Below are 12,046 nucleotides of genomic sequence, written 5' to 3'. Positions count from 1 at the left end.
TATACTTACAATAGAAAAATATGTATTTTGAAACAATATTACGGATAAAGTTTAAAAATAATCGGACTATTTTGTGAATAATCCAAAAAGACAAATTTTATTTGTTTAAAATAAATAGTTGATTAAAATAATTAATCTCGTTCAATTTTAAAAGATAAAATAATTTTCCGGAAAACAAACATAACCTCAATTTATTTAATTTATCACTTTCTATTTCCGTCCTAATTCGATAACCTTTCTGTTAAACTGCCGCCAATAAAAACAGAAAATAGAACATATTTATTTATGTTTAAACACTTTAACGAACCCTCTTTTAACCCCATTGGGTAAATTTTACCGCTATAAATAACCCCCACTACACAGCATTTACATATTTGTTTCATTTCCTTAAATTAAAAAAACATTTTCAAAAACTCAACTTTTTTATTTATTTCTCTTCTTCTTCTTCTTCAAACCCCTCTCTCACTGTAACAAATTCACTAACATTTCTTATAAATCAATGGCGTACTCAATCAGTGGGACCCGCTAATTCACCCTCATCACTGTTTCCACGCTCTGATTTTTCAGTCAAAGAGGTATCAATTTTTGTTATTCATCGTCATTTTTATAATAATTTACAGTTTATTGTATAGTTTTTTTTAGTATATATTGAATAAATATGTTATGCGTGTGTGTTGTGGATTTCTGTGTTGAAAGTTGTTGAGATTATGTATTTGATCATCGTTACTGAATTCGAGATTTTCGAGTTATTAGGTTGATTAAATTTCTACTCTGTTTAATAGTTGTTAAATAGTTTTCGAAGTTACTGGTTTTAAAATTATTCGTATTTAGGAATGGAAATTGTTATTCTGAGAAATGTGGTGGATCGTGTTTTCGTACGTTATGCTTGGAAGGAAAATTTGGTTTATAATGAGGATTATATATACACAATAGGTTCTTGGATGCCAACACTATCAAAATGTGTCAAGGTTTAGAATTAATTTCGATGACCAGTGTGAATTGGAAATTCGTAGAATATGTTGAGGGTATATGATTTAGCTATTTAGAGTACACAAGCATTTAGTATTAATGTTAATGATCTATGCATCTGAGATGATTTATAAAAGAGACTATGGTTCGCGAAATGCTACTAACTTTTTCCTTTTAAGCTCCCTTAATAAACGGCGTTTTTGGTCTAAGATGACATAAATGTTGTTCACACATTCACAGATAGGTATGGACATACATAAGTGCTCTCACATATATACACACATCTATACATGTTTTCATGGACTTATTTATATATAGAAAATTAAGAATGATAGATTAGAAGTCATTTGATCCTTTTCTCAGCATCAGCCTATCATGATTCTGTACAATACCTTGTAGGGAATTATATGAGCAATGGTTATTTATTTCAAGAATTACTTGTGTACACTGACAAATTTGGTGTACTTGATTCAAGCAGCTTATATCTTATGCTGGGTCTTGTTGTGGAATTTGGTTGATCATCTGCTGTATAACTGATGCAACACCTACATTGTTACGGTGTTTGTGGTGTACATAGTACATGCTCTGCTTTAAGTTTAGCATGCAGAAGACTGGCAGTCTTTTGAAGAATAATTCTTTGAGACTGACATCTCAGCATTCAGTTCGTCGCTTAAGCTTTTGTTCTCAAGTAGCAACAGGACAGCACTCATCCCCAATTGTCTTTCCTGAAAAGCGTAGCAAAGTGAAGACTTCAAAGCGCAGTGAAATCAGTGTCAGCATTGATGATCTTAAGAAATCAAAGAGAGAAGAGCATAAAATCGATATTGGAGATGAGAAATCTGACTTGCTGGGATATACTGTTTTCTCTGGAAAGCTTGTTCTAGACAAGACAAAGACAAGCAAAAGCAATGATGATAATACATCAACAGATACAACAAATCAAGAAATTGTTGATGCTAAACTCACGAGCAAGGCACTGGTTTGGGGTTCACAACTATTATTGCTTGCGGATGTGGTTTCGGTAAGCTATTTGGTTAGTGGCACTATTTTCCTGAATCATTTATATCCCTTTTACTTGTAAAGTGGTTTCAATAGTTTGTTCATTACTTTGGCAGGTATCATACACTTTCGGTGTTAGACATTTTACAGTGCACTCGTACCCTGTAAAAAGGACCTCACTTGCTTTTGCTTGCTTTAAGAAATCTGGCAGAAGTCGAAAGGATTTCCGCTTCTTGGCTGCCACAATAGAAGAAGCAGTTCAATGGGTTAGTGGATTTGCAGATCAGCAATGTTTTGTTAATTGTGCGCGCCATCCTTTGGTTTCTTCGAAGAAGCAGGCTTCAGATTTTTTATTCAGTGATTTTCCACTTGAACCTTACATTAAATGTAAAAGTCCACCTACAATGCTTGTGATATTGAATCCACGGTCTGGACATGGGCGTTCAAGTAAAGTTTTCCATGGAACAGTAGAACCAATATTTAAGGTATGTATTCGGCATTCTGGTATTAAATAATTTATCGTGGATATGCATTATTTATGTAAACATAATGATATCTGGCTAGGCAGTAGTATTTTTAAACAAATTATCAGTAGAAATACTTTGGTGACTTGGTGTCCAACTGTCAAAATCCAGAATATACCAAAATATAAATCAATCTGACCTTATCTCTGCTATGCTTAAACTTTTGGTTTCTACTTATTAAAGATATTGTGCTGCTTTTTAATATATGATTTGTTTGTTAAGTGCTTATGATTCTGATTTCTGATCCACATAAACCAAACCAAACATACCTAGCATATCCTGCTTTTCGCAGGGTTCGGAGAGGGTGTGATATACGCAACCTTACCTCATTCAAAAGAATGAAGAGGCTGTTTCCAGAAAGACCTCGGCTTTGTGTGTATATGTGAAAAATATGTAAAATGGTATTTTAAATAAAAAATAAGATACAATAGTGATAGTGACTTGTTGTAAGTCACCTGTAATCTTCTGTATGTACACAATTCACCGGCCATAAAGAAAATGGTATAAGAATGATTATACATTCCTGCAAAATAAAATGACTACAAAGTTCTGCAAAAGAAATGTTAGTTGAACAAGATGATATATTATGATGATGTTATTCCTGTATACAGCTAAATTTCTTCAGACTTCGCCGCTGCAGTTGCAAGCACGATCTTTTTCTGCCTCGTGACAATTATTGAAACGGGGATGTGCATGTATTGTAACTTGTAACTATATATGCGCATGGTTATGAACATAAAAATTTATCATCTTATAATCCACACAGAGAAAGTGAAAATAAGAATCTGTTTAGGACTAATGATGAATCAACAGTTACTACTTGATAAATCTAATATCCTCTAACCCCGATTTACATATAACATTAAAACAACTAGTAATATAAAAACAAACTGATGCATGATGGTTAGAGAATATGATTTAACCCAAAAGAGGCAGAGGGATGGTGTTTCTTTGTGTAACCGCTACAGAGAAAGGCCAACGACTCCTATTGATATAGCGTTTAACCTGAAGTGGCCGTCACAAAACTTTAACATTAATCCAAGCAAGAATATGATCTCTTCTTCATCAACCTGCTCTGTTCAAATAAGATGTTGTAAATGTGGTATAGTAACATTCTAATGCACCCTATTCTTACATTTAACTGTTTGGCTGTATATTCCGACCTTATCAATCTTTCCTGATACTTGATATTACTTTTTGTTTAATCTTTATATCAGTATAAAATCCTTTGAGATATGCCATCTTTGTGTGGTGGCTGTCCTGTTATTTTTCTCTTAGCTTGTAAGGAACTTTAAACATGGAGAACTAGCTTTTTTTAGTTTTTCCTTGGATTTGTGTTTTGTATTTTATTATCATACCGGATACTGTTACAGCTTGCAGGATTTAATCTCGAGGTAGTTAAAACAACAGCTGCTGGACATGCCAGAAACCTTGCAGCAAGTATAGACTTCAGTACATGTCCCGATGGTAATTAACCTTTTGCATTTGTCCCGCATATTCCTAGATTTGATTTTTGTGTTATTATTATTGTTATATATGGTAATGATATATTCTCCATTCATTTTGGATTGTACTTCTACACCAGGAATTATATGTGTTGGAGGAGACGGAATTGTTAACGAGGTTAGTCATTGCTTACTTGCTGAAAATCCCGTAGATAAAGATTTTTCTTTTACATATTACAAGTTTTTATTTTCTAGCATCTCGGGCTAACATTGATTTCACTTTGTCCAAAATTTCAAATTTTTACCGCACAAGCTGTATATTGTAACACATTGGTAGGAATAAAAACCTAAGTGAAAATATGTACTGTTCACCTTAAAAGGTTGATATTTATGAATTTAGAGGATTTCAAGAAAGAAATACAAGGTCGTCTGCCGTAACAAACAGAAATTTCGTTGATAGTATATTTCCATTTACTCATGATGATGACCTCAAAGATATGGTGGGTTTATCTGTTTTAGAAGGCATGAGCAGTATGTGGTGTTTAGAAGTGATACAGTAGTAGCAGTGTTTATTGTTTTATTGGTTGTGTGAGGGAATATTTTCTAATCAACAAAATTAAAAATACCCGGTGTATTAGTATTTGTTTTCCCAGGGAAAGAATATTCAGTCAGCAACCTTCCCCCCCGAAACCCAAAAAAAATGTATATACCTTCCCTGTCTTAAATCTGTTGTATTTATTGCTAAATTATGTGAAATGGCTCTGATCCAGGCTGATGTTGGCGGACCCTTGATCATTGGTTATGAGATCTCGGAAAATATTCCTATTCCGTTTCTTTAGTTTTGTAGTTTTTGGTGACATCTTCACTCTATTTTGTGGTTGACTTTCCGTAGTAACATCTATTAAAGCATCGAAAGGCAGTCTAGAAGATGCAATGCTGCTAGTTTCAGAATTCTGCAGTTTGGTTAGAATATTTGTTATTATGTTATCCTAAAATCTGTTTATTCCTAACTAATTAAATTGTTATTTGTTTAAATTTATTTATTCATATTTGTTAGCCACTGCTTGCTACTTTAGTACTCTGCACCACTTCTTAACCATCTTAAGCTATGATTTATATTGTAATTTCCTTTTTTGGTATTGCTGGTTAATTTTTTAGTGAGCTGCTTCTACTGCAGAAGATAACAAGGATAACCACACGCGCAGGTTCTAAATGGCCTTCTAAGCAGAGACAACCAGAAGGAAGCAATTTCAATTCCAATCGGAATTATTCCTGCTGGTTCTGATAATTCTCTTGTGTGGACTGTTCTTGGAGTCAGGGATCCAGTTTCTGCTGCAATTGCTATAGTGAAGGTATAAATCTAGTTCGGCAGAACTCTGATTGAACTGTTCTATAGGCTTGAAATCCACTGATGACTACTCCTAATATCTATTTCTCTCTTCCAATTAAAATACGTAGTAAATTACAATTAAATTTTAGCTCAGCTATTATTTGAAATATATACATTCCCCCCTGAACTGCAATTTTATGTCCATTATCCCCTGGGTATCGAGTAGTACTGTGTTCAACAGAGATTAAAGATGCTCTGGAATTTCAATTTGAATTTCTCTACTATGAAATAGAAGTTTGTGCGTACACTTGGAATTTAGTAAGTGATATGTTATTTTGACTTGTTTCTTGTTTTTAGGGAGGTCTAACTGCAACAGATGTTTTTGCGGTGGAATGGGTGCATACTGGAGCAATTCATTTTGGGACGACTGTCGCATACTTTGGATTTATCAGCGATGGTAAGATTTAATCTTAAAGAGCATGGTATTGCATGATTATAAACTCCCTCAGTCCGGCAAGTGGCTACTCTTTATTTTTGTTATGTTTGTTTTATGTGATTGAATAAATCTTGGACTGGGACTGGCCTATATGCTCTAAATTATGAAGTCAAAATTTAGTCATTAGGCTATACCAGGCGCAACATCCTCAGTTTTCAGAGATATACTGCTTATATGTTTAACAATTTAATAATTTCTTGGAGCTCAGTTGATTTCAGTTTGTAGAATATATACTTTGTATCACATTTGCAGTACTTCAACATGGATCAGCTGGTATAGGGAGCAAAATGAATGTTTCTGTTTTATAAAAGCGATTCATTTGTATTAAGGAGTGTAGGATTATTAGTTTATTTTGAATTTTTTTGCTGTAGAGCTAGTTCTACTGTGCTAGAGCATATGTGTTGCCATTGTTATTTGGAGAGTATTTATATTATACATGCATGTCAGTTAACCTTAATACATATTGGAACCTTAAATGTTAATATGCATATGGCTTCGCATGTTTTGCAGTTTTGGAACTTTCTGAGAAATATCAGAAACGCTTTGGCCCTCTACGGTATTTTGTAGCGGGTGTACTAAAGTTTTTATGCTTACCAAAGTACGGATTCGAAGTGGAATATCTACCAGCATCAAAAGAGAGAACTGATCGAGATGCAGAAGTAGTTGATATGTCAGAACTTTATACAGACATCATGAGAAAATCCAACAAAGATGGCATTCCAAGAGCCTCTAGCTTATCAAGTATTGACTCAATAATGACCCCAAACCAAATCTCTAGTGCTGATTTGGATACGACTTGCAGTAGTACCGAGCCATCAGATTACGTGCGTGGTATAGATCCAAAATCAAAACGCTTATCATCTGGGAGAAGTAATGTAACAGCAGAACCAGAAGTTAGCCATCCTCACCTACCACTTTCATCAACCCCAAACTGGCCAAGAACTAGGTCTAAATCAAGAACCGATAAAGGATGGACTGGGCTAACAGCCACACATGACACTGCTAGGTCAACTTGGGGAACAACGGCAGCAAATGATAAAGAGGATATATCATCAACAATGTCTGATCCAGGACCAGTTTGGGATGCTGAACCAAAGTGGGATAGTGAGCCTCATTGGAATATGGAAAACCCTGTAGAATTGCCTGGTCCAGCAGAAGACGATGATAACGATGAAGATGAAATAAACAAAGATGATGTGCCTAGATCTGTAAACGAGTGGATTACCACGAAAGGCCAATTTCTTGGTGTCCTGGTTTGCAACCATTCGTGTAAAACTGTTCAGAGTTTGAGTTCTCAGGTGGTTGCTCCTAAGGCTGAACATGATGACAACACGTTGGATTTGTTGTTGGTTCATGGGAGTGGACGTTTGAAGCTGTTGAGATTTTTCTTCCTTCTGCAATTTGGGCGGCATCTTTCTCTACCCTACGTCGAATATGTCAAGGTATGATAGGAATTTAATAACCTATTGGGTGTCTAAGTATGTATTAAATTTTCCAGCCCCTGATTGAGGGTTCAAATTTTCTCTCTTGCATGTAGATTATAAAATTTTCATTTTACATGATTATTCTAATATTAGACCTATATATCTGTTATAAATTGGAGCAATTTTCAGAAGCTAGCTATTAGGGAGAAGAGGGCAAGATCTTATTACCCAACCCCAAATTGCCAATATAATCTGATAGGACAGTGCACTTTCTTACTGCTGTCCATGTCATGTCAACTTATTGCAGTCCAGGCAATCTGGATCTAGGTAGCCATTTTCATCACCGGACATCATTGTCCATCAACCTTACACCTGCTAGTATTATAATACAGATTCTAGGTATAACTCTTGATCATTGTAGTAAAAGATTCCAGCCCAAAAGCTAGCATAGAGGGGAAGCTTAAGACTCTAGTAACCCTTACCAAACTGGGAATACAGTAATCATCGGACTAGCATGGAAGTTGGTAATTAAGAATATGACATTCTTATCATAACTTAAAGGTTTAATGACCTTTTGAACCTCAAGGTTTGCACTAATATACCCATCGGTCCATGAAGTACAAAAGTGTTTCTTTTTGACCCTAAGTACTGAAAACGTACCTTTTTAACCTTGGACCGGGAAAAAACCCGCCAGGCGGTCCAAGGTTAAAAAGGTACGTTTTGAGTACTTCAGGGTCAAAAAGGAATACTTTTGTACTTCAGGGGCCGATGGGTATATATTAGTGCAAGCCTTGGGATTCAAAAGGTCATTAAGCCTAACTTAAAATTATGTCCACATTTTGGTTTTGATTGTTGCCTGTTTGTATCATACATTGTTCAAAATATAATTAGATGCCATAGTTGTCTGATTTAATTTTATACTTTTGAATTCCAGGTAAAGTCTGTGAAACTTAAACAAGGAAAGACCATGCAGAATGGGTGTGGCATTGACGGCGAACTTTTTCCAGTTGCTGGACAAGTCATCACTTCTTTATTTCCTGAACAATGCAGGCTTATAGGTCATTCCGCTGGCACCGGTTGCAAGTAAGATATAGAGGCTCGTATAGTAGGCTTCGTCTTTGGGCATCATTGATTGCATATATACCCCATTTCCGGCATTCAGGTCTCGTTCCAGGACTATTGTCGGTGTTGCTGATGCAGATGATGACGTTTGTGGTGTTTTGTATATTATGTGAATGTTTGTTGGTCCATTTCAGGGATCACCTTGTTTGTTGTAAATGTAATCTATATGTTTTACTTGTCTTGTAATGTAATATTGCAAGTGTTACCTCGTCATTGGCTACACTCGCTTCTTCCGGTTTAAATTCATGCCACTTGCCCCGATCACACTTCTCTGTATACAATTTAACTTGTACCTGATGACTGATGTTGCTTGTTTGCTTCCAGTAGAAAATATATTTTATTTTATTTAAATTGGATTAAATTTATTAAAATTTGCCTGGTCTTTATTACTCGAATGACGGCAAGCTGACGAAATAAGATAACTAAAATAATAGATTTGGTCAGACAAGGAAAAAATGAGTGGTAAAAAAAACACTACTAATGTCTAATAGTTCTACTAACCATTCAGTTGGACCAATATTTGGATCAGAAATAATGTTCTGACCCATTTGTAAACAAAATAAACAATAAACTTACATTTCCGAATTTGAAAAATCCATTTATAACATTTTATTTCAAATTAAAAATAAAGTTGCTTCTAGCCTTCACTCCTTTCCAACACAAAATGTGATTATTTAAAAAAAATCAGGAACTTTTTCTAGGAAACATTTTATTCTAAATTTCTTTTTCCCGGAAGAAATTTTTGAATTTATTTTCCGAGAACTAATTCTTTCCGGCGGTTCAACAAATTTATCAGTGAAATTTCCCCTGAAAGTTCCATGGAATTTCAGAAATTTTATTTCATTTTTTGCCCAAAAATTGGTTAAATCTAAAAATTTGTTTATACAAACTCATAAATAGAAAATTCTCAATTCAAAATACATAAAAAGTAATTAATCCTTTGTTTTAATTAAGTATTAAAATAAATTGAAATCAATTTCAATGTTTCACCCCTTTGTTTAATTATTTTAAAAAGCAATTGAAATTATAAATAAAAAGGATAAAAATAAGAGAGAAAAAGACGATTAATCTTTAAACCGCCAGAGAGTAAACGGCCCATCCCCAGAAGACTTGAATTTCTGCTGTACTCTCTCTCTCTCTCACACACACACACAAACACACACATATATCTGTGTGCCTTCCCTCTTTAGGGTTATCAGATATAAAAACGATCCCCCGCAAATCTGGTATCAGAGCTAGAAAATAGGCCGGAAAAAATGAACAGTAAATTACTGTAGCAAAATTTCGGAATGATTAGTAACTGATGAATAGTAAAAAATGAATAGTAATTATGAATAGTAAAAATTAAAAATTAAATGAGACCTCCAGCAAAATTACTAAAAAATAAGAATAAAAGTTATAAATCTAAAATAATAGCAAATCTATTAATTTATTTTATAGTAGAGAAAAAAGAAACAAAACAAATGTGTAAGAAAAATCTATATAGACAATTAATATATTTATATAAATAAAATAAATATTATATGGAAGACTATAAGTTAGAAAGTATTAAACTAATAGCAGATAAAAACTTTACTTTTAATAAAGATATAAATCAACATATTGAAAGTTGTAAAATAAGTATGCAAATAATAAATGAAAAATCTGATATTATAGCTAGATTACGAACAATGTTGGAAGAGAGAGATGAAAAAATTAGAAGATTGGAAGAAGAAAAACTTTTAATAAAACGAGAAAAATTTATTAAAGAAACTAATTTAGAAATTCAAATAAAAGAATTAAAAGAAGTATTAACTGAACAATATAAATTAATAGATGATTTAAGGCAAAAAATTTAAAAAAATGAATTGGATAGATCCAAATGCAATAACTAGAAATAATAGAAAAATAAAAGAATTAATAAAAAATCAAGAAAAACTAGAAATAGAACTAGAAAAATTGCAAGAAAGAAAAAATGAAATTGAATGGACAAGAGAAAATACGGACGAAATAATAAGATGTTATCAACAACTTGGAAATATGATAATAACATTTAGAAATAATAAACTAAGAATTCAAGGACTTAAAAGAATAATTTTATCAAGTAATATAACTGGATAATAATATAGTTTGAAAAAATGTCATTAGAGAAATCAAGTGAAACACAAGATGTATATTATCAAATGGATGAATACGAAGAAGGAACATCACAAACTCTAAGTTTTAAACCAGATATATATAATCAAATCCAAAGTGAAACAGAAGAACTAACAATAAAAAAGATATTCAAAACATCATATTTTGAAAGAAATAAAGAAGTTAGATATATAGCTCAAAAACATGAAAATATAATAGACATAGATACAATAAATGGAAAAGCAAAAATAAATTTAATAACAGATGGTTTGATAAAAAAAGAACTATCTAAATTAAAACAAAAGGAAGCAAATAAACTAAAAAATATTTATTTTGGAGCAATAGAATTTACAATAAAAGCATATTTTCAGAAAAATATTGATACTCCCATACAAATATATGTACTAGACGATAGAATAATAGGAAATATACAAGATTCATTAATAGCAGTAGTAAAAGGAAACTTAATATATCAGAAATTAAAATTTATAATACAACCTGATTTCAGCATATCATTAAGAGATGAAAATAAAGAAAGATCTTTAACATTATATTATAAATTAGATGGAATAAAAATGCAAAAGGGAAGTAAAGTAATTAGTATAGAAACTAAAATAGTATATGTTATGACTGGAAACCATCATGTAAAGAAACAAACGGAATTAGGAATAATAGTACCAAAATTATATAATGATATATTAGAAAAAATTGAACATAAAGAAGAATCTCAAATAACAATCCCAGAAGAATTTACAATAGACTTTAGTAATAGACAAATAATTCCAACACAAAGAATTAAACCAATATTAGAAGGATCTAGATTAAGTTTTAGAAGAGAACACAACCCTATAAATTTAGTTAGATCAATGAGTATGACCAGTAGAAAATTAGATTTAATAAGATTACCGTGTTATGAATCAGATAAATTAAGAATAAAAACAATAATATTTAATGGAATATTTGCCAAAGAAGTCATAACAGAAATAAATACCGGAGCAACAAAAAGTCAAATACATATAACTGAAGTTGACTCAAACAAATGTGAGGAAATAGAACCTCAAATAATAACTGAACCAAATAGCTCGAGAGAAACAATAATAACAAAAAGTATAAAATTAAGATTAAAAATCTTAGACTTAGAATATAATATAAGCCTAAGAGTAATAGAAAATGACGTTAGTTATCAACTATTATTAGGAATGGATTTCTTAAATGAAATAAAATATAATATAACCAATGAAGGAATAGAAATAAATGATCAGAATAAATTAAGATTTATAGACAGAATATGAACCCTGAAAAGGAAATAAATGAAAAGAAAGATGAAATAGAAACTATTAATAGGATAATAAAAGAAACATTAATTATGTCTCAGGAAAAAGAACTACAATACTTAAAAGAAAAAGAAAAACTAGAGGAAGAAGTAAAAGAATTAGAGAAAATAAAAGGTAAGAAAAGAAAAATATGGATAATTAAAGGAGAATGGAGAAAACGAGTCTATAAATATGAATAATACTGAAAACCAAATAAAAGATATTTGGAACGAAATATTTATAAAGGAAAGTTTAAACGCTATATTAAAAAAGATGGAAGAAAATCAAGAAATTAGTAGAAAGATAATT

At 32.1% G+C, this 12,046-nt stretch overlaps 1 protein-coding gene across 1 annotated transcript; it reads left to right on the top strand.

Moving 5' to 3' along the window:
• Positions 1-380: 380 nt before the first annotated feature.
• LOC141689620 (sphingoid long-chain bases kinase 1-like) lies at positions 381-8,662 on the top strand. Its single transcript, XM_074493965.1, has 9 exons — positions 381-575; positions 1,448-1,990; positions 2,085-2,453; positions 3,866-3,959; positions 4,078-4,115; positions 5,143-5,289; positions 5,625-5,724; positions 6,274-7,205; positions 8,122-8,662. Exons 2-9 carry the CDS (start codon positions 1,550-1,552, stop codon positions 8,272-8,274), a joined length of 2,274 nt encoding a protein of 757 aa, XP_074350066.1. The 5' UTR covers positions 381-575; positions 1,448-1,549; the 3' UTR covers positions 8,275-8,662.
• The last annotated feature ends 3,384 nt before the right edge of the window (positions 8,663-12,046 follow it).

This window comes from Apium graveolens, chromosome 10 (genome assembly GCF_009905375.1).
Source record: "Apium graveolens cultivar Ventura chromosome 10, ASM990537v1, whole genome shotgun sequence".
NCBI lineage: Eukaryota > Viridiplantae > Streptophyta > Magnoliopsida > Apiales > Apiaceae > Apium > Apium graveolens.
This window is presented reverse-complemented; position numbering and strand designations above follow the sequence as displayed.

What these genes read in the sequence shown, in the direction of transcription:
- LOC141689620 (XM_074493965.1), top strand. Translation starts at nt 1,550, where the DNA reads ATGCTCTGCTTTAAGTTTAGCATGCAGAAGACTGGCAGTCTTTTGAAG. An exon ending in TGCTTGCGGATGTGGTTTCG is followed by an intron (nt 1,991 to 2,084) that starts GTAAGCTATTTG and finishes TTACTTTGGCAG; the next exon opens with GTATCATACACTTTCGGTGT. An exon ending in CCTACGTCGAATATGTCAAG is followed by an intron (nt 7,206 to 8,121) that starts GTATGATAGGAA and finishes TTTGAATTCCAG; the next exon opens with GTAAAGTCTGTGAAACTTAA.